Source organism: Ammodytes marinus (assembly GCF_949987685.1).
Source record: "Ammodytes marinus genome assembly, chromosome: 2".
Taxonomy (NCBI): domain Eukaryota; kingdom Metazoa; phylum Chordata; class Actinopteri; order Uranoscopiformes; family Ammodytidae; genus Ammodytes; species Ammodytes marinus.
In genome coordinates, this window is record NC_137231.1 from 19,887,390 (window position 1) to 19,911,362 (window position 23,973).

The 23,973-nt window shown below is 40.7% G+C and overlaps 1 protein-coding gene across 1 annotated transcript in view; it reads left to right on the forward strand.

Moving 5' to 3' along the window:
* unc5ca (unc-5 netrin receptor Ca) overlaps nucleotides 1–23,973 on the forward strand; it is a 195,982-nt gene that overhangs the window by 160,254 nt on the left and 11,755 nt on the right. The window contains 6 exon segments of the mRNA XM_080035209.1: nucleotides 8,091–8,282; nucleotides 12,977–13,194; nucleotides 14,827–14,962; nucleotides 15,656–15,743; nucleotides 18,971–19,139; nucleotides 22,249–22,482. Coding sequence (XP_079891335.1) covers nucleotides 8,091–8,282; nucleotides 12,977–13,194; nucleotides 14,827–14,962; nucleotides 15,656–15,743; nucleotides 18,971–19,139; nucleotides 22,249–22,482 — 1,037 coding nt within the window.

A 23,973-nucleotide genomic window follows, 5' to 3' on the forward strand; every position in this document is an offset into this window, starting at 1 on the left:
ATGTCAAATCATCCCATTGCTAATGCATTATTTGTAGATTTATTTTTTACTTTGAATTGGAAGGCACACGATAACCTGTCAAAGGCAATACCCTTTTGGGAGGTGTTAAAGCTATAGTTTAATGAGTAACAAAAAAGGTGAGTAAGGTAAGCCGTGCACGCAATACTTAATTTGGTGATCTTGAGAAAACAACATTTTTCAAGTTATCACGAAACAAACTAAAAGTACTCATGATGTCTAATGTTGTTATTTCAAGATAACAAGTTTATTTTTGTGTTATCTTGATATCTGGAGAGAGTGTGATAATAAACCTTTTATCAGAACACGGTTGTTTCCTCTTATGTTCATAGTCTTTTGCGCTGAAGAAAACAAACGTCGTTTTCAGCTGATCACGATAAAAAAGGTTGTTTCATCTCATTTCTTAAGTTTTTCAGCAATTTAAAAACTTTGTGAGAGAACAAAAGACCGTTTCATCATGGTTTAATGAATCCATTCTGACGAGATAAAGGCATTGAAAGTAATTGTAAGCAGTGCATGCACGGCCTTTCTCGGCTTCCGCAGGTGAGCGATAATAAGGTGTAACAAATATACTCTATACGCTATATCCTCCTTTTTTTCTATCCTGCACTCTTCCGGACCACGTCCTCCCTCGTTCTTTCCATCTCTTTCACTGCGACTGGTGCTTTGTCAAAGTGACATAATGAGAGAGATTTACTGCAAACTGTGAGAAATTGAGAGGTGCAAGGGGGAAAGGACCTCCTCTGCTATTTATTATTACCTGCCTGGCCTTTTACTTCTCTCTCAATGCAGTAGCATTGTAACTTCAAAGAAATCCACGAGCGTCTGTGATGTGTTCTAATGACTCTCGTTTAGCGTTTGTTTCATCATGCCGCTGTGCGAGGACTATAGTCCCAGACCGACACCAGAGAACTAGAGATGAGGTAGAGGCAGTCATCCTTCATTTAGCAGATTGTCACTTTTCTTTTAATATTACAACATATAGTCAGTAACATGAGCATTGGGAGGTTACATGATTGGCTTTGAGACTCACTAAACGCCAAAGCTGGTCCTGTCCTCTATGACTACGGATATAAATGTCACATCATTTTTTATAAGACATGAATTTAACAGGCTGCCAAAATGCTTTGCCTTAATTGTTCTGTTCGACTGGCTATATGCATAATGAGGCTTTATTACTTGGTAGGTATAAATTTGGATGATTCTTTCCACATTTACATTGCTGCAAGTGTCTGGGTGACATAACTTTAGTCAACTCCTTATCCATTGTGGAGTAAGTCAGATTACAAATACAATACTCTCCAGCTTTACATATGGTTTGACATCCAAAAGCCGTGTTGGCAAAATCAAATTCTGCCGAGCTGTCCGGTAACCCGGCAATTCAGAAGATTTATGTGCATGTTTCCGTATACTGTATCCGCAGGGAGTTGAGTATTTGATCAATACCAGTGACCTAACCTCCCCATGCAAGTTGGGTTCTCGATTTTTAGACACATTTTGGATTTGTACCCTAATTTGTTGGTGTACATATTAATTTAAATTTTTTAAAGAATGTGACATAGCTATTTGTTACAGACCGGCTTAGCCTGAGGCCATGAAAAGGGTGGGAGGTGGCTGAGCTGTAGAGTTGTGTGGATGGAGGCAGCTTCTGCCAGTATTTTGTGATTCATTTTTTGTAGCCAACAGACACTAAAAGAGGTCATAATGTTCCATTCAGTTGGATCTAGCAAGTTGAATTTAAAAGCTTGTGTTCAGTGCAGCTATGTTGCACTTTATAACAGGATTGTAACACACTGCATGGGATCTAATCACTTTATTTACAGGGCTTTGTAGGCATAGAAAAACTGACTAGAATTTAGTCACTCCAATATGTTATACTTTTAAGTTGTTTCCACTCCCACTATAAACGATATGGATGGACACATTTACAACTGACTGCTCTCTCTCTCTCTGTCTCTCTCTCTCTCTATCTCTCTCTCTTTCTCTCTCTATCTCTGACTGTCTCCTTCCGTTCATCCCTGCTGCCAGTTACTTAGGGCGGATATGTCCGCCAGGAGTGCAGTATGGGTGGTGTTTGCATGCGTGTGCCAAGCAGGATCAAAGGGGCAGCTGAATGAGTTTCCAGTAGTGATTGTCCACAGCCCTGCTTTGGATGCAGATCACAGAGGAGATAGAGGCCAGCTAAGTTGAGTTATCCTTGTGTTTCCCCTTCTTTAAATCCTCTCTGTGGCAGATTGGACAGACTCCGAGGATGACAAAAAGCTCATCCAATCAATAGACAGCGCTCCATTGCTGACTGAGGGTGAGCTCGGGCTTCCGTTCCGCTTGCTCATGTGTTTCATCAACTGCCTGTGTGTGTGTGAGAGAGAGAGAGAGAGAGAGAGTATATTTAATGTCCTGAGCACCAAATGTGTATAAGTCATACACATCGCACACGCATACAGTTACCAACTCTTACTAACCAAATTCCCATATATTTAGTTTTTTAGATAATGTTCTGCTGATTCAAATTCTCATTATGATTGTTAGTCAGTCCACACACGCACACGCTCACTCACTCTGTACACTGTACACTCCAAACAAAGAAAGAAAACAATTTTGTTTTTTTCCACAAAAAAAAACTATTGGCTTTGGTCTCACGAGGAGACACAACGCAAACACACAATTCAATCTTGCTCTAGTAAGGTAACACTGTTGTGCGGAACTGTGACCAATTGTGATGAATTCTAGCCATGAAATGAAGGAATTATGGTTCGCTGTCGAAGAATATGACACATGCTTCTAACCGCCCTGAGCAATCATACCCATCACATTCCCTCATGCCAAATACCTACATTTCTTAAACCCTCATTTTACCATTTTTGTTTTTAATTATACTGTTAGCTAAGTCTGTTGAAAAGTTTTTTTTTTCATTTTCTTGGCTAACTGGTGTTATTCCAACACTGTTCTTGCTAGTAGTACATCCGACAGGTAATTGGAAAGAAATCCATACATATACATGGACAAAAATCAGCCAAAGACACTGACATATAGCAATTCTAAAAAGGAGGCTGTTGTTTTGACAGAATCCTAAGACCCGATGCATTCTAGTCGGTGAGATGACTGTATTGGAATACTCCAACACACAATATGTTTCTTTCTCTATAGTTCCTGGGAATTGTTTATACTCACACCATACACATACAGGAGAGACATACTTATATATTGTTTTGCAGCAATCACTCTTAGTTTTTCAATACATTTTACAGAGCTTTTGTAGAAGCTGTGATGGACAGTTACCTATAGGAGAATGGATGCTTTTCAAAGGGCAGTCTGTCTCACACACACACACACACACACACACATATACCGCTGTATCCATGTCAGCTGTCTGCCAAATCGTCTAAATTGAACTCTGACAAATCAATACGATCGTTCTCAGCGTCCCCCGCAAGTTTATTTTCATGAGGCATGTTGTACGCTTGTTTGTTTTTTCTGCATCTGTTCAAACCTGTGTGTATACGTGTGTGTATGTGTGTGTGTCCTGACCTTTTACAATAGTACAGTCTCCCTCTTATAGACAGCTGTCAGATAGTACTAGCTGGAAACATCACAGACGTGTCGTTTATACGATGGTGTGTCCACCGAAAAGCACATATTTTTAATCTAAATTCAATTTGGCCCGGCCTTGTAGGTGAGCACTTCGGAACATGATGAAACTGCTTTGTCGGGTACAAGGGAGTATAAGTATAGGAGATTGTGGTGGATGTGTGTAGCTAAAAGGTAATATGGATGTGCTTGTGTGTGTATGTCTGCACCATGCATTCATTGTGAGCGGTTGGTGCTTGCATGACTACTCGTAAAAAAATAACATTGAGGTGTAACTATTTCATTTCGTCTTTATTTTGTACAAAAAAAACTATCAGTATGTGCACTCTTTCCTCATTCAATCGCTGCCAATTTGGTGAATTCTGGCTTCACAGAACACAGCCTGGGGCAATGCTTAGGCAGACACACAGAGGTCCAGAAGCATCACTCATCTGGTTTTGGTCGTAAGTGCATGCCCCCTGTACAGACCTTTTCCCAGAACCCATCTCTTCAGAAACAGATTAGGAAAGGTCTGTGTCAGACATTACAAGAGCATCTGAAATAAAGAATAGATGGTTTTCAACCAAAAGCACCCAGCACTCAGGATTTTCTTTTATGTAGAAGCCTCAGGAAATGAAAAGTAGAGACACATGCACTGAGAGGACTTAAGTGCAGCAAAAAACTACTGTAAATTAGTACTGTTTCCTCTCCTTTCTTTTTATTTCAATGAAAGAAAATACACTTGAGTGAGTAAGCAAAAGAACAATTTTTGATCATTTAGCTCACATTTTGAAGTACATCCATCAAGGGCATTCAATAATGGATTGAAGGTCTGTTTAAACAATAATAACAATAGAACAACGTTTCCCATGGTCTCTCATTGATTCTGTCCATCTAAGAGACCCAGCTCATATTTTGTATTTGTTTTTAATTATGAATTATTTCCATCCATTTCCGTGTAACCAATCATGTTAGCATGATATTCAGTTGCTCAACCACAACCACTGTTGTCAGTCTATGATTGGTTCAATAATGAGTGCAACATTGAGCATTACATTGCACACTGGAATTTATGTTACTTCTAATTCACCTTGTATTATAATGTTGTCACAACCACTAGAGCTTAATTTAAAAAAAAACATTTTTGTTTTTCACAGCCTAGATTGTATGTGTACTTGTTAGGTAAAAGCAAAGACTTTTGAAAAAGAAAAATTAAAATGTCAAAAAAGCGTACATTTAAAAAGAGTAATAATAGTAATGTTGGAATTCTGTAGTTGCATATTATGTAGGTTACTCAGGCAGGTAGTAGCTCTAATGGGACATGGTTCATTCATCTACAAATCAAACAGATGGAGTCACAGGGACAGAGGGAGTTGGAGAAAGAAGTGTGACTTGTGCAGGGAACTCTCAGAAAGTTCTGAGAGTGATGGGATATACACTGATAGACAGTGAAGAATGTTTTAAGCCCACTGGTATAAAACACACAGACACACACACACACACACACACACACACACACACACGTACACACATTGAGAACGCAGCAGGCCTATAGCCTAGTTAACTTCTCACCAAGTGTCCCAGAACACTTACAGAAAAATAGGAAAGGAAAAAAATCTTTTTAGAAGTGATATTCTTTCATCCCACTTTTCTGAAGTTATACAGAGTAGACCTTCAAGTATAATAGTCTAGGTCCTGGGTAAGATTTGTATGCACTTCATTTAGCGGAGACAATCTCAACTGTTATAGACTATTATGACCCCAGTGAACAACGTGGGATGTGTGACAAAATCTCTATCTGGGGCGAAAGTCCTGAAAATGACCACAGCAGGTTACACTAGTATCACACTACGTGGTGAATGGGACTTTTTTTCTCTTTATAGATATCTTCATACTTTTTTACCAGATTAATCTTCATATGGGGGCGGGACCTGATAAGCCTTTGGCTTCTTCCGTCTCCCTTCGGACAACACAAAGTATGATGTATGAATATTTGCAAGAGAAACTTGTGTATTGTGTGGAATTGTCCGAAAGAATAATAAATAAATAAATATTAAGAGAAATGCTTTTTGTATTACACTTTGTCTAAAAATTAAATAAAATATGCAAATGAGGCAATATCTCATTAAATATGCATAGCCTATAAACCCCTTTAGTAGAGTTCCTGGATACGATTTGTATGCACTTCATTTAGCGAAGAATATCTCAACTGGTATAGACTAATATGACCCCACATGGGATGTGTGCCAAAATCTCTACCCGGGACGAAAGTCCTGAAAATGACAACAACAGGTGACACTAGTATAACACTACGTGGTGAATGGGACTTTTTTTTAGATCGTTTATAGATATCCTCGTACTTTTTTTATGTATTTACCATGTTGTTCAATGGGGTCATATTAGTCTATAACAGTTGAGATATTCTTCGCTAAATGAAGTGCATACAAATCATATCCAGGAATTCTACTAAAAGGTTTATATGTAGGCTATGCATATTTAATGAGATATTGCCTAATTTGCATATTTTATTAAATACAAAGTGTAATACAAAAATTATTTCTCTTAATATGAAGATTAATCTGGTAAAAAAGTATGAGGATATCTATAAAGGAAAAAAAAGTCCCATTCACCACGTAGTGTGATACTAGTGTAACCTGTTGTACTTATTTTCAGGACTTTCGCCCCAGATAGAGATTTTGTCACACATCCCACGTTGTTCACTGGGGTCATATCAGTCTATAACAGTTGAGATATTCTCCGCTAAATGAAGTGCATACAAAACTTTCCCAGGGCCTCCATTATAGAGAGGAACCAAGATAAATATTCCTTAAATAGATGAAGGAAAATGATGATCGTAATTACGATCAGGGAGTTGGTTCTTAAGAGGATTATCCGATTCTATTCCTACTTGCCAAGTCCATGAACCTTGATAAAAGGGCAACTTTGTGTAGCTGTGTAGTTTGGCCATCAGGGGGTTTACTGCAGGTTAAATGTGTTGAAAAGATGTCAGTGTTAAGTTGTGCACACGTTTGCAATTTCAATACACTGGTTATACTGTTATTTTACAAAATACTTTGAAACAAAAGACTTGACAATAAGCATGATCTTAAAAGTTTCTTGAGCTTAGACATCCATTGCAGTCTCAGACATAATTATGGTCTGCTCTTTGCACTCAGCTCCCAAGAGACACTAGAAGTGGTTCATAGCTCCCTCAAGTGGTAAATGAGTAACTAACAGCAGCATCAGGAGTGACCTATACTCTGCAAGTGTGTGTGTGTGTGTGTGTGTGTGTGTGTGTGTGTGTGTGTGTGTGTCATGCTACGGCATACGGTATGCAAGCGTAAATGTTTGTGCATCCCATCAAAGGATTCTCATGCATAATCAAGTCTGTGCTTTCTGAACTTATTCCTATACGACAACAGCAAATCCTTTGGTAAATGACTCGGGCTGTTTGTAGTTAAGAGCCTGTTATCTCCCTCTCAACTTTAAGGGCGGATTAAAAGGAGCATTCCTATACTTTGTGTTCTTCTTCTTAAAAAGACAAATCCCCTCCCACAAGCTACAGAGGACATGATTATACAAGTAGTGCTTAAGACTAACTCCAAAAGGTTACACGGGCCCTCTCATGTTAAATAGTAAGGCTTGTTTGTTTTGCTATACTTTGTAGTTCAAGTGCATTTCCCCCATACTCTGCCCTGTTGTCTTCCTCTTTACCTCTCCTCTCCTCTTTAATTTTCTATTCCACTACCCTGCCCTTTCTCCTCATCTTATCCACAAAATGTGCCCCTCCTTTCCTCTCCATTCATATCTATGTGCTTTTCATCTGCGCACACACACACACACACACACACACACACACACACACACACACACACACACACACACACACACACACACACACACACACACACACATTTCATCCTTTCCATCCATAAGCGTGGCTCATATAATTTAACCATCAGTTAAATTGTTCTAAGTCGCTCCATCGGTTTAAAATATGGTTAATGAATGACGGCTGCACAGTCGTTCCTGCTGCAAAAAAAACATAAAAGCCTTGGCCGGATTGAAAAAAGGATGTTAGAACCCCTGTAAAATAATTAACAGCCTTGTGAAGTTTTTAACAGTTGTTTTTTTTATGAAAGGTGTCTCTTTCCCTCCTGTCTAGACCAATGATCATATTACACAAGCCGCAGGGCTGTTTGAAACATTCATTGGACACAGAACCTATAGAGTGTCCTTTGAGTCTAGGTGTTCGAAGGCAAATGTGAAACTGTCTAACACAAATTGAGAATGACAGAGAGCCTTTTGGATGTTAATAATGTGAGGCCTGCTATGCCTTTCATTCTCTGTCTGCTAATAATCTTAATTGTTGTAGCCGCTTATTGACACTTTTTCCTTTCTGATTTGAATGATCCTTCTAAGCAGATTTGTTGATTACTTGCCTCATGCTTAATAGTATATTTTTCCTACCTGTAACTGTGTCTCTCTGTGTGTCGTCTCTCTAGCTGCTCCCAGTACAGATGACGTGGCGTTGTACGTGGGCATCGTAATAGCAGTGATCATGTGCCTGGTCATCTCCGTCATCGTGGCGCTCTTCGTCTACCGCAAGACACACAGGGACTACGACTCTGACATCATCGACACCTCGGCACTCAACGGAGGCTTTCAGTCTGTTAACATCAAAACAGCCAGATCAGGTGAGGACATATTATCTTATGGACAGTCACATTGTTATGGAGGGTGGAAAGAAAATGGAATATGCTACACTCAAGAAGAAAAGCACGGATCCTTGATTTAAAATACTATACCTTCACATCATGCTGGGACGCAGTGTTTTACTGCCCCCTCTGGTTGAATATTTCAACACTGTTGCACCTGTAACCACACCCATCAGTGATGTGTTCATCACTGTGGTTGTGGGAGCGGTAAAACTGTTGCACTGGGCTAAGTTAGTTTATAAATAGTACATGTATGCTTCCCTGTGTTAAAAACAGGTACAAGCAAAAAGAAACAAACCCAATGAAACCTTATGAAATAAGAAAAAAATATGCCATGTTTGTTTTCCAAGGTAAAGTTGCATCTTTTAAATGAACTGAACACAATAGATTGTAAAGCCTATTTGATAATGTACTCAAGAAAGTACAAGTATAAGAAAATCCACTATCCCATTATAAACTACAAAACAAGTCCTTCCTTTTAAATGACTCTTTATCCTGGAGCGTGTGTGTGTGTGTGTGTGTGTGTGTGTGTGTGTGTGCGTGTTCATGCTCGTGCATGTGTGTTCATATGCTTCAGCCTGAATAGCCTCCTAGATGCTCCATTGTTCTTCTCTGGTGCGTGTAGTAGTATATCTTTTAGTTTTTCATACGCATCCTCCGGCTGTCAATCGTTGCTGATCTGGAAGCGTCTATGCCTCCACCACAGACCACTCTCCTCCATCAAGGAGTCTCTCTCTGTCGTTCTCCACCTCCGCCTCACTCTTCCTTTTTCTCCCTTCCCATCTGCACATTCAGGTCAATCACATTTCCCGTTTCTCAGCGTCTCCCTCTCTCTCTCCACCTCCATCTCTGTGTCTCTTGTCTTTCCCACTGGCCATGTCTCTGTCTCCCCCCCACCCCCGCCACACTGGCTCCTGCCGCAACAGACACCCCCCTCCCTGTTTGTCTCCCTGTTAAAATGGAGCCATCTTTCACTCTCGTCTGTCTCTGTTGTCAATTCTTCCGCTCTGACTTTGAGAGATGGATATAAGGCAATACACGGCACGCAGCCACACACACACACACACACACACACTTGTACACATTGTGTTGTTGTTGCCTTACTGGAAAGGCCAGAATCGGACAAGGAATGTGGATAAATCGTTTTTTTTTTGTCAGTCGGATGCAACAAACTTATAGGACTTAGATTCCCATAGGAATGACACAAAAAAGGAAATCACAATTTGTCTTCAATTTTAAAAGCTTAAAATGAAATCAACCTTGCAAACATGCTCATAAAATGCATCCAAGTAGATAGAAGTAGACATATACACAAACGGACATGATCTGATACACTTTTACACATTTGAGCTAAATACTGGAAAATAGATACCTTAAAATAGTTGATGACAAAACAAGTGTTTATACTGGTAGTCATGGCACTTAATTGGATTTGCTACGGTCAACAAGAAATGGCATTTTAGAAAAGGGCTTGGTCTACATGCAGGTTATTTGTTTAATGTTGTTGAGTGAGAACGTCATACAACAAATTTGTACACATTGAAACACCTTAAAACAAGGTAAATAATAGGTTGAGAAAAAAATGTCAAATTGGCAAACAACAAGCTAAAATAATTGTTTGTGTGTGTGTGTGTGTGTGTGTGTGTGTGTGTGTGTGGGGGGGGGGGGGGGGGTGTGTGTGTGTGTGTGTGTGTGTGTGTGTGCCACAAGGTTGAATGCCTTTGCATGAGCAGAGATTGGGTGACATTTTATTAGGCATTAGGGTGCTTGTCACTCTGTGTTGAGGGACCATCTCCTATTACTATTAATGAAGAATTATGTCCCTGCATCCGGCTCTCTGACTTTTACTCCCTCCCCCTCTCTCTCGCTCCCTCCCTCTCTTTTTCTCGCTCTCTCCCTCTCTCTTTCTCTCTCCCTCCCTCTCTTTTTCTCTCTCTCTCTCTCCCTCTCTCTCTCTCCCGCTCTGTGGCTTTCCGTTAGTTGTTAATTAAATTTCAGCGGGGATGATTTGGCAGGAATACCCGCTGGCTTTTAAGGGTAAACAGTGAGAGTGATGTGTGTGTGTGTGTGTGTGTGTGTGTGTGTGTGTGTGTGTGTGTGTGTGTGTGTGTGTGTGTGTGTGTGTGTGTGTGTGTGTGTGTGTGTGTGTGTGTGTGTGTGTGTGTGTGTGTGTGTGTGTGTGTGTGTGTGTGTTAGGGTGTGTGTTAGGGTGTGTGTGTGTGTGTGTTAGGGTGTGTGAGTGGTGGTAGGGGGGAGGAAATAAGGGGTTTTAAAATTAGAATAGATAGGCTCCTAGAAGGAGCTACAATGTTTCAGGCTCAACTCACCCCCCCCCCCCTCCCCCCCGTAAAATATAGACCGGTGCGAACAAATGTGGAATTGTTCTCAGTAGGTACCTGGCCTTCCTGTGATCCCAATCCCAATTAAATCTTGGACCTTGTTGGATTGTGTTACCGATGGGGAGAGTTGTTCATGTAGAAGTCATAGACTGTATATAAAAATGGTAGAAGTACAGTTGAGTGTTTTTCTGAGAACCTTGTGGCAAGACAGCTTAACAAAACTAGTTGCAACAAGCTTGGAGAACATTCACTGGATTCACTTTGAAAAAGTAATCCCCATGAAGGATTCACATTTGTGTGTAATATTGCCAAATGGATTATTGTTGCAATCAGTCGCATTTGGCTTCAACATATTTGCAATTACCAAGAAGGGAGTGAGGCTAACATTCTCGCAGACATAATAAACTGAAGTCAACTACGAGTTGTTAAGGCATTACTTATCATTTCACTGCAAAAGTATTTTATATTAAGTTTAAGAATGTGTTTTATTCAGAACTTCCTGCAAACAATCAAATAGTTATTCTAAAGATGATCTCATTGACTAAACTTGTGTATTTAATCCAGAAAGTTTTCGAGTGTCCAAATTCTGGAGTGATTGCTAAAGGTAGAAAGAGGTACATTTATAACCAAAAAGCCTTGCAAACAGTAGTTGAATTTTGCGTAAACATGGATTAGCATATTGTGCCTATTAGTGATCGCCATGTTCCTCCAATTAACCCCTGGCTTACTCTAACCTTTGCAGGATGAGTACAGAGGGGACACACATAGAGACTCATAAAGACTTACATATTGCTCCCCACAGACATGCAATTCTCCTATTCTGTATGTGGCATGTGTGTGTGTGTTGTGAGTGGGGTTTGTACTGAGTAGTGTAAATGTAATTGGTTATGCAAAACACATGTTTACATCTTTGAGTGTTTGTGTAGTGGCTATGTTTTACATTGCAGATGAGGCTTCTTATGACTGCTGGGATTTACTCAGTTATGTATATATTTCAATATATTATTTTCTTTAAAACAAGACTGGGTAAACTTAAGAAGGGAAAAAAAGCACATTAGGGCCGCTGAAAATATATAAAAGGGGCTTTGCTTCTACATCCTCAGTCTGACCAGTAGTTTATGCCGGCTTATGTTATCAACCTTAAGATAGCTGCAGTGCTGACATTACTTCAACTGAGTTAATTTGTTGACTTTATGACTTTTTTGAATCCTGTTATTCTACATTTTAGCATGTCACAGATTAACATGATGATGTTAAATGATATGATAATGTAAAACTGTAAATTCTGCCTTTGTTAAAATTGGTTCTACTACTGATTTTAAGGTTTACTTTAATATAGTGCATAGTATATTGTCTTGTTTGTTCTCTTAAAAAATAAAAACACATTTAAATTAATTAGTACAAGTAAAATGATGTATTGATAATGTGGGTAAAAAGGCAAAAACATTTATAAAAAACATAGTATGTGAGAATAATATGTAGACTTCCAATTAAGTGAACCCAAACATATCAGTCAACTAATATTTTTTTGCTAAATTTATGTTACATGTTGAGTCAGTCAGATTCGTTCAGTGAAAGCGAACATTTTACAGGGATGTAGTTTAAAGTGTGACATCTTGGTTGACTGCGTGGGGGTAGTCAGAGTATAGCTGACAGTGTTTTTGAAGGATGGCATGAAACTATGATGCATGAAGTAAGGTCAGCTTTGACAACAGTGAGTGTGCGTTGATAATGTACAGATATAAATTTGATCTATTGAACTCATTCATTCTTTTGCATTGCCCTCAAAATATACACAAATACACACACACACACACACACACACACACACACACACACACACACACACACACACACACACACACACACACAGTCTCTCTCTCTCTCTCTGTGCTCAGCAGTCCGTCAGCAGTCCTTGATCCGGGTCATACCCCTGTGTACTGCAATGTATCATACCAGACACACTGAAAGCTTATCTGCAGACTTGCCTGCTCTCGTCTCACTCCCCTTATTCCTACTCACTGAGCTACAAGTCCCCCACACATTCGTTTCGTACTGCAGCCATGTGTTGCAGTTTACGCTCTATAGGCTATATAAAGCATCTAGCCTTACCCTTCATGTTCCCTCTCTGTCCCATTTTCTCTGACCCCGCCTGCGGTTAGCTGAACAATGGGGCATTCTCGAAAACTTTGGCCAGTGCTGTCCTCGATGTATTTTCTCTCGTTGCTTTTTTTAATTTCCCTTCATCTTCTCTATGTCTCTCTCTCTCCACCTCTATCTATTTATCTCTCTCTCTCTCTGTCTCTCTCTCTATCTCTTACTTTATCCCTCCAGCCGATCTACTGGCAGCCCCTCCTGACTTGACGAATGCGGCAGCCATGTACCGCGGTCCGGTGTACGCCCTCCACGATGTTTCCGATAAAATCCCAATGACCAACTCTCCTCTCCTGGACCCTCTCCCCAACCTGAAGATCAAAGTCTACAACTCCTCTGGTCTGGTCACACCTCAGGATGACCTGGGCGGGGACTTCACATCCAAGCTGTCTCCTAAGGTAATCTAAAGAAAAAATAATTGTACCAATAAGCTAATGCCAATACATCTATCCAACTTTTGTTGCTCCTGTATGGTCGAACATTCTTTGTGAGCACGGTGGGATTTTTCAATATTTCCTGGCCCGATAGCATGGCGAGTACTGAAACGCAGCTGCAATGTTTTCCCAGTCACATATATACAACACTTAACAGCATTAGTATACATGCAGCTCAGTGCCCCATTTTCCTCCCTCTGCTCTATCAACCAAGAGGCATGCATACCAGAGACTGCTGTCACAAATACAGATGAAACCAGTAGGAGAGCTAAACCCACTATCTTTGAGCTCTGACATTTTATTTTTTATTATAAAAATGGTGGCCTTTTGAACCCCAGCTGCCTGACCTTGCCTCGCTAATTTCAGCATCTTCTTCCTGCATTTATTTATTTTGATTCCGGTGTTGGTCCTGAACACATTGAAGCTATACAGAATATCTTGATGTGGGAGTAAACTACCGAATGTTAAGTCCTTATTTTGCATCTTGTGGCGGACATTTTCACAAGGAAATGCAAAAGAAGGTCATATTTTTACTCCCTACCCTAAGGTTGTTTCAAAGGTGTACTGTAAATTTGCCCTCTTCTCACAGGCTGGCAGCTCAGCCCTATGGCAACGCTTCCAGGCAGAAACAGATCTTCCCCTGTGTCATTTGAGTTCATGGTTAGCAAGAAAAAACTTGAGGGGGAAAAAAAGACACCATCTTTATGAACACGGGATAATTCTAGCAGGGAAGGGAACATTAACAGTTTACTGCGCTTGCCTTAATCAGCCAGGCAACAAAAAAAAAACTATAACATACACAACCACAGATTGGCCTTACACGGGGAAACCTCCAAGGACCCTCCGTGAACTTTTGGGTTTCATTAGAATACACGCTTACAGCACTTGGCATCGGTTCTTTCAGAGGAGGGTTGTACTTGAAACAGTGCTACATTGATTTTCTGCACATGCAAAGGCTTACTACTTTCAGCCTCCTGCACGGGTGAAACTTATTTGTGCACAAAGGGAAAACACAGTAACTGTGATCAATGGCTGCCCTGCCCAGGATACAGGTTATAATAGGAAAGAACGTTATTCTTAACGACATTGTTACAGAAAATACAGGGATCATTATGATGAACCCCTCAAAAGAAGATGTATAAAAGGCTGCGTGTTTAACCTTCAATATTGTAACTTATCACTTTAAATTTGTATTGCAGCCCAAAGGATGTTTCACATTATTTGACATGAGCGTCATCATGCATCAATTAAAATTTTTCTAATGTCATAGAGGTGCAATAGGTTAAAGTTTGATTGCTAAGGTGAGTGCATTCTTAACTGTATTGCTCAGCCAAACCAAACATTGTTTCATCAGTATGTTTAATTTACCATTTAAAGGTGGAGTTAGCGATTCTAGAGACAACATTTGTTGTCAAAATCAGGTTTTGTTCAAATCAGTGAATATCTCCTCACAATCCGCTACCTGTCTGTACTTTGTGTGTGCGCTGAAAAAATCCAGTGTTTATCAAGAATGGCTGAATCCACCTTTGCTACTTTATTAAGACTTCCAGCTTCTAGTACTGGTGATTATTCTGACCAATCTCCTCTGCCTCCTAGGTAACTCAGTCTCTGCTGGATAACAGTGACACCATGAACCTTCGTAACCAGAGCTTGGCCCGGACACGCGACCCTTCCTGTACGGCACACGGCTCCTTCAACAATCAGGGAGGACACCTCATTGTCCCCAACTCTGGTAAAACCTCATACTTACAATGCTTACAGCTAATCATCATATATCTGGTGCAGTGATTGTTTTACTGTGTGTCCACACAAAACATGAAAAATAATTGAGGTGGTGTAATTGCTTTCTCTCTCTGAACTCTCTCTGAACATGCGTAATTAATTTCAATTAATAAGGCCTTTTAATAGCATGGAAATCCAGACCCACATCTAGAACGATGTAGGGTCTGGCCTTGAGCAATACGTATTATATATTTGTACAAGATCAAATACACTTTCTGTACTAAACACTGACCACAAAAAGTCCCTCACTGCTACTGTCACCATACTAGAAAAACAGCCATTGGATGTTCTGCTGCTCCCTCAATTTAGAATGAAACATAAAGTTCAGTAGACTTATGTTAGGATTAAAAAAGCAGTGGGCAAGCAGAAGTAATGAACAATGTAACTTGCTGATGGGAAGCAGCTCTCAGAAGCTATTACACATTACCCAACCATTCACTTGATCATATATTTAAGAGAAGGTGTTACATGGGTTGCCCTTAAAAAAGATTTTTCAATAATTAATCATAGTGATAAAGTGATAATAGCTTGCACATTGTATAATGCATGTGTGCATGGTGGAATTAATACATTCTAGAAATGTGAATCTCATTGTGTTTCTGCCTCAATCCTCATCCTGCTTCCCCTGTCCGCCCTCCTGCAGGCGTCAGTCTGTTGGTCCCAGCAGGGGCTGTTCCTCAGGGCAGGGTGTACGAGATGTATGTGACTGTGCACAGGAAGGACAGCTTGAGGTAAATTTAGTCTCTTTCTTTCTCTCTCTCTCTCTCTCTCTCTGTTCCTCTTTTTTTATTCTGTCTTTCGTCCCCATTTTTCTATGAATTCCTGCATGGCCCTCTTTGTTCTTTATGGATTCTTCTTTTTCATTGTCTGTATACTTTTCCGTCTTTTTCTCCCCGACAGCGCGCGGGGGGGGGGGGGGGGGGTGGGGGGCTTTCACAGTGTGACACCGTCTTAGGATGCACAGCAAGGGAGATATCATTACTATATATACAGTATACAGTATATATCACATATCTCTACACACCTTCTTCAGCAGATTCATTCAGGGGTCAGGTTATACCACCGATTCCCTATAACGCCAGAATTAAAATTCCAGAGTTGAGTAGATTAAAAAAAGGACTATCTTAAACCTTAATTATTACCTACTTAATTTGTGGATAGTGAAATCATTTTAGATTCAGAGCTGTTACAAAAAAGTTGAGCTCAGAACACCCAGTTACTGAAGTGCGACCAAAATATATATTATTTCAAAGTTTTTGACAGCGAATGCAAAGAAATCGCTGTTTCCGCTGTAACGAACAGATTAGCGGTTAGTTTTGGGATTAGTATAATCTTGTTACATGAACTATAATCCCTTACTCCCAAACTCTGTGCATGAGGGAAGTGTCTGTGGGACACAAGAGATAAAGGAAAAATATGTTTTATTCCAGCTGTAAAAAAAAAAAAGTTCTTTATAATATTTTATGGAAATGATCCTCCAGGTCACTTCATTTAAAGGGACCTAACCCCTGTACCTGTTTGGGCTTCTTCGTATTTCCGTCTGTCCTTATTATTTTCCTGTCCAACACAAATGAACTGCTTATGGCAACAGCAAGAATTACATTTAAAGTCCTCTGTAGAGCCAAACTATTTCTTATGATTTTTAGCCAATGCAGATAGTTTCTTTTTAAATTTGGTATCAAGATTAGAATCCGATTTTAGGATTTCTGCATTGACCCCGATACAAAAGGGGAGCAATGGTGAACAAATAAGTTAAGAATTACTTTTCCCAGGGGGTCAAATAAATGGCCTATTAATCTGTTTTGCTACAGTAAAACATGCAACGTGTGTGCATTATCCAGTGTATCAAGGACACTGTCTCCAGAAGGACATGTCGCTTTTCATTTGTTTAAATATCATTTTTAGCGCTGTGAGCACTACAAAACTAATCTATTCACCTTTATTCTATTGGGGGATGGACTCAAAACATTAAGACAAATGTAGCACTCTTAAAAACTGGGCAAATAAAACCAAATATGTATGCACAGCCATGGATACGACGATGAAATATGTCCTTTACAGTAATAATTTAGGTCAACAGAATCTATTAAAGCTTCTACATGTTTTATGAGGCCTTGTAAAGAGTATGGTTCATGTATTCTCGACCACATATCCATTCTAGCTAGCCTGGTCCAACCAGAACATCGTTCTTCATTTCATTTGTACAGAAGGTCTGGAAGTGCTGTAATTGGCAAACGTTCACTCACTTGGAGGCGGGTGTCTCTCGAAGTTTAAAACTATTGGATCTGCCCAGTGCCACTCTGGATTAGCCAACCAATCGCATCACGTTTGGTCGTCACATGTGTCATGAGTCGGCTTTTGACGGTGCGTTCCAGTTGGACAGGGAACTCGGAAATTTCCGACTTCACTACATATTGTAGTCTATGAATCTACCGGTACCTGGCAACAGTAACTTGTTAGAGCCTAACGTTTAGTTATTTGGACGAGAAAGGTTTTAGTCGTCCATACTTTCGCGAGCAGATGCACTGGAACACAGACAGGTCGGAACTACCAAGTCGGAAATCTCCTTCTTCCGAGTATAAAGGAACGCAGCATTCAACTGAAACTGGAGCGCGACTTCGACGTCATCGTTCTCAGCCACTCGCTCTGTTCGCTGATTGGACGACTGTAGATTCTCCGGCGAAAGCTGGGAAATGCACTGTACACCCAGACTGACTACTGAAGGGAAAATGAAATGTGGCCGGAAGTAGGCGGGCGGGCGGAGCCAGGCTACATTCTAGCCTCTCCTTGATCGATATCAGTCAATAATCACTTGGCCCCCCCTGCATTGTGCTACAGTATTTCAAACCTCTTCTCTGTCCTCTGTCTTCATCTCAGGCAATAGCCGGCTAGCAGAAATCACATAGCTACATTGACTTCCCTTGGCAACACTTGGCAAGCCAGAATCATGTGCCTAAGCAGATTAAGATCTAACCCTCAGGTGCCCGGCCGTTTCCCTGCACACACCAACCTAAAGCATCTCAATTTTCTCATTTTTTTACGATAACAGATACATACTATTACAAATCGATGACACTGTAATTCATTAAGGCATGAGCCGGCATTAGGTGAGTCAATGGGGTGCTGTTACAGTGCGGGGTTGTACTGTTTTTTTTTTATCTGTAAGCTTCTCCTACCCATGTGAATCCTTCATGAGTCAATAATGAGCTCACACAGCTGAATCGATAAGACTTCTAAGGATTAGTGCCCCCCCCTCCGCCCCCCCGACACAAGGTGGCCTGGAATAAAAGAAATCACTGTTAAAATTGAGATCTATCTCCTCCATTCATATGGGCTCTTTTCTCAGTCAATACATATCTGCAGCAGCATGACGCAAGAAAACAAGTGGAAAATGGGTTGCACAGGACAAACACGCACACTTTTTCAAATTCCTTTTAATATGTAGCTTTTGTTTTGATGAGTGTGGCTTTCACTTTCAAATGTACCAATGAAAGAGATGGCTATCTATAGTCTCACAACATGCTGCACTGTAACACACATGCAGTTAGCAAGCACTTGAAGTTCCAATGCTCCACAATCTACAGTAATGTAAAAAGTACAGGATCTGTGAGCTACTGCCTCCCAGCTGAGGCCCGTAACCCAAGCCCTGCTGACTTCACTAATCATCCTCTGATTGAATGTGTTGCTTGCTCTGCTCTGATCCGTTTGCTTCTCTCATGACTTTCTAATTGTTTTGCTCTGAGCTAGTCCACCTCACTCTAGCAGAACTGTCCACCTGTTGTCTTTATTGTGCCACAATAACACAGAGCAGAAAATGAAATCAATGCAGCTCTCTCCGCAGTTGGAAGGCTCACACTGACATAACATATAGCTGACGGTGCTGCACACACTCTCCCTGCCAATCTTTTTTTTCTAACTACTGAGTCATTTTAACCTCTGTGTTATCTGTCTTCTCCAGACCCCCGGTAGAGGACATCCAGACAGTGCTCAGCCCTGTGGTGAGTTGCGGACCCCCTGGAGCCCTGCTGACCAGACCAGTGATCCTCACCATCCACCACTGTGCCGACAATGTCCAGGAAGACTGGCTGATACAGCTCAAGAACCAACTGGCCATGGGAGAGTGGGAGGCGAGTGTTTTTTGACCCCCACATCTTTTGTTGTGTTAGTGCACACACTGCATATACAGTAAATCTACTATAGGCATGGGCCGGTAGGATATTCTGGCAGTATGATAACCTTAAGCAAACAATACCACGGTTTCACAGTATCACGGTATTGTGATTACAGCTCTCAAATGTGTTATTTTGAAAAGTCTGGGTAAAAAAACAAGAATTTTTAGCATAGAATATTCTGAACATTAATAAACTTGTATGGTAACAATAATTGACTTATTCTAAACAAAAATGAAATAAAAAGCAGTCCTTTTAGGTGAGCAGCTCAACAAGGTTTTTTAGAGACATGCTCACTTTAACCACACATTTCTCTCCTAGTAAAAGTTATGATGTAGGAATATTCGGAACATAAATATACGTGTATGTTAACATCCTGTGTGCTCTAGTACCTTGCCTATACTGCTGTAATGTGTGCGACTTTGAAATTCCACCCCACCCACACGCAAAATAGTCCCTGCTGCCGCACCTGCACACAGTGACAGCAACATTTTTTTTTATAATACTCGACCATGACACAGTATGACTCACACGCAGCATAGGCTATACAGTTCATGCCGGTACGCATACATTATCCTCTTCACCCAGAAGAATAGCGCACATTGATTAGAGTGAGTGAGAGGAAAAAGAAAGAAGAGGGAAGGAAAATTGCTGTAAACATAAAGTGCCTGAAGGCTAGCAGACGAGCAGGGGGTTGAAGACTCCTATCAGTAGCGATTTTTTATGCTCCTGCCGTCCTCCTCTCTCATCTTTCTTCTTGTGTTTCTATTCCTCCATTTTTTTCCCATCCTTCCCTCATCCCCTCCTCCCCTTTCTCCCAGCATGAAGTCTCTTCCTCAGCAGTCTGTTTTATGCGTGCGTGACTGCGTGTGTATATCTGTGAGTGTGTATGTGTGTGTGTGGGGGGGTGATAAGGCTGTCTTGCAGCATCACTGTGTCTACAAGGCCCCCGTATGCTGTCTTCTGTTGCTTATCACAGCTCAACACAATGTCTCTGCACAATTAGCCATGCATAAGATTTCCGCATGTGAGTGTGTGTGCACGTGTGGTTATGAGAGCGAGAGAGACGGAAGGGGTTGGGTGCAGAGTGAGTAGAAAAATGAAAGTGGAATTTCATCAGGAAGTCGATTTGTTTTTCTCTTATTGCAGTATAGAACATCCATTTCCCATCACAAAGTTTCCCCCCAAAAAACAGGGAGAGGGCGGTAATTGAATTCTCCTCACATCATGGGGGAAGCAGCCACGGTTGTGATTACCCGTAATAACAGATTCATACCATATTGCTTTCCTACCTCTTTGTATTGATTTGGCTCGCTCATCTGCTGGAAACGTAAACTGTGGAGTTGTGTATTCTCAACTCAATATTTGTATCACACACACACAACACGTGTGTGTGTGTGTGTGTGTGTGTGTGTGTGTGTGTGTGTGTGTGTGTGTGTGTGTGTGTGTGTGTGTGTGTGTGTGTGTGTGTGTGTGTGTGTGTGTGTGTGTGTGTGTGTGTGTGTGTGTGTGTGTGTGTGTGTGTAGAACAGATCCATGTTTGCATCCATAGACACGCACACACAGTGACCCACACGCACACGTAGTAAAAACTGTTACGTGAACTAAACTAATGGAATATTCAGTGGTTAAAAGCAAATAACACAGTGAGCTTGTGCAACCTCACTCTACCCAAAGGCTCCTTATGGATTTACTTTAACTGCGGCTGCGACAGAGAGCTGCAGGAATGATATGAGCAACAGCCAGCGGATAATCACAGTGGGATTGGACACACTTCACAGACAAACCGCCGCAAACAAGTGTTATTGTTCTCCTAATGGACACCTTGATTTCCCTTTCAGAAGTTTCACAAGACTTCCATTTGCATTTCAATTCTCGTCACGAACAAAAGGCATTCGCAATGCGGTGAATCAAAATTCCAATAACTGGTTTTTGTACGATGATTTACCAGGCTTACAAAAGGAGTTCTTCTTTTTTTTAAATACACGTGCCAAAATGATTCAAACTCAACATCTACTACAGTCGGGCACTCTTTTTATCAACAATGCTTTATCCGTAGTTAACGCAGTTCTACTACAAATATCTCTACACAGTGCTGGCACCGCATTGAAAAAGACCTGTTTATAGTAACGGAAGAATGGAAATCACAACCTGTGTACTCAGGGGCTCTTTGCATCAGTGCAAATAGCTCAAAATAATGCAGGTCCAGTGTTGTGTGTGAACAGACAGAAATGTAGCTTAATGCCCGTAAATCGTAAAATAAATAATGCTAAAAGCGCCCCGTACGAGCAAATACAGGCTGTTCCCAAATAAAGGTGTTAAGTAAACCCCCCCAAAAACAGGATTACCTGGACTGTGGCGGGCTCGCTTTGTGAAGTCACAATAGTTTACACAGTTTGTCCATCAGCACAACAGCTTAGTGATATATTGTCATATGTTGTTGTCACACACAGACTGATACTATATTGACATTTGTCCCCGTTTTCTAAATGCTGATGAAACTAAGCATTTCCTGTAGATCTGTTTCACTAAAAGCATTCCAGGAGAGAAAGGACCCCTGGATAGGGGTTTAATGTGCAAGAGATCGACAAAATGATGCATTTTGCAGCAATTTATCACCGTAACCGGGAGTAGATCAACAGACAGGCTGGCTGCTCACTAATATACAACAATATGAGTTATATTTATGATATAGCAGTACTTGGAAATATATATATATTTTTTTTTAAGTTTCAGTTTGTGTTAATTTTTGCACCCCCTTTGGACAAAAGTGGTAGTGTTTTCACTACGCCAGCTGTAATTCCTGGGTGAGAGTACCCATGACAAAGGCATTAAGAATTTGTAAAAAATTGAATTCCTTGCACAGATGGTCTTGTCTGCCATTAAATGTAATTTATGATCATCAGAGGAAAAATGAAACGGTTTCAGAAATATTTAAAAGTTACTTGTAGCACCTTTTAAGTCAGTCAACAACACCGACTCAGAACGACACTCATAGTCTAAAACACCGTGTGACTTATTAGTGTGTGTGTGTGTGTGTGTGTGTGTGTGTGTGTGATTCCTCCAGGATGTGGTGGTAGTGGGAGAGGAGAACTTCACCACCCCCTGCTATGTGCAGATGGACTTGGAGGCCTGTCACATCCTCACAGAGACACTGGGGACCTACTGCCTGGTGGGACAGTCGGTCTGCAAGGCGGCCGCCAAGAGGCTGAAGCTGGCTGTGTTTGGACCCGTCTCCTGCACAACACTGGACTATCACATCAGGGTCTACTGTCTGGACGACACGCAGGATGCACTCAAGGTAAAGCATTGAATTAAATGAATAGTTCCTTTCATTTAAAATACATACTGGAAAAGAAACCAGGAAGTATCCGTGAAGGTAATGTATGGATTTTGTTTCTAAAATGTGTAAAATTATAAAGCGTAACATAACGTGGTAAATAAACAAGTCCCAACCAGCACCAAGGAGCATTTAGTGATGATGTAAAGTTTATCTTTTGACTTGCCTCCTGTCTTGACTACCATTATTTTGAAGTAAGCTAACCTAGATTTGCAACCTCTGGCCATTTCTATATCAACAATGCACGCACAGTAACAGGAATGGTTTCTGTGGCCTTTTCTTGAGCTGGTGGGTGAGGCCAAAAGCTAAATTCAAAATGTGGAACTATTCCTTTTAAGCTTTATGTGCACAAACATGGGTAGTATGCAAACAAGTCATTTGTTCTATCTTGAAGGTAAGGAAGAGGTGCATGGTGTTCTGTAGTCCTGTGAGGAATTTTGATCTCTCTTGGAAAACCCATGAATAAATAGTTTCCTGGTTAATTGCATCCTACTGTAAAGGGGGAAAAAAGTAGTGATTATCTAGAGTCATAAAGATAAATTATTTCCACTTCTAGTCTTTTGCAAGTGAGCTGAGAAGCTGTAAACAAAGCAGGGTCAAGCAATGTCAAAAGAAAATCTACGCTTTAGAATTTAAACAAATTCAAAGCACTGGAGGGACCATCTGAAACGGGAGATTAACATTGGTAATGTATTCAGGCAATGATAAGTCAAGTGTCAGTGTGGCACACGAAAGCTTGTGCAAACATACAACGTACACACCGCTTTACCATTTCAAGCAACCAATTGCAGCTAGCTTGGAAACTAAGTTCAGAGGTGGACTTTTTAATGACTGAGACTTTGTGTAGTATAATTGATCTGTTGGCGTTTCAAAGGGGATGTCCCTCCTGTATATCTACAGTAGAACTGCCGCGTAGGAAGATGATGGGAAGGAGGAATTGATTATTTTGAAAAGCAGTAGGAGGCATCAGAAGGCATAGCGATAACTTATTCTTCTACCAGAAAATAACTACAGTACTTGTGTGCGTGTGTTAATTCTGTTCATTTAAGTGTATTCACATAGTTCAAAGGGCCTACAAACACATTTATGTTATCAATACATGTGGTTTCCACTATGCATGCCAGTGTGTCTGCAGGGCACAGATGCTTTCTCAGTGCTCTCTTGGTGGGGGCTCAGTTGATTTACAGAAGCCAATTTGAAAAGGATGAGCGAAAAATCCCCACAGGATTATGTGTGCAATGTATTATTAAAACAACTGCGGCAACAGCAAAGTAAGATATGCTGCTCCCTTCACTTCACAAAATGGGCAAATACATCAAATGGACATTTGATCAAATCTAAGTTACTAGGTTATGAATGCTACTTAAGCTGTTTCCTAAAAGTTTATGTCAGTCAAAGATGATGGTTAATTTTTTGTTAAAATTTCAACTATATTTTTAAGGCAGGTGTTTA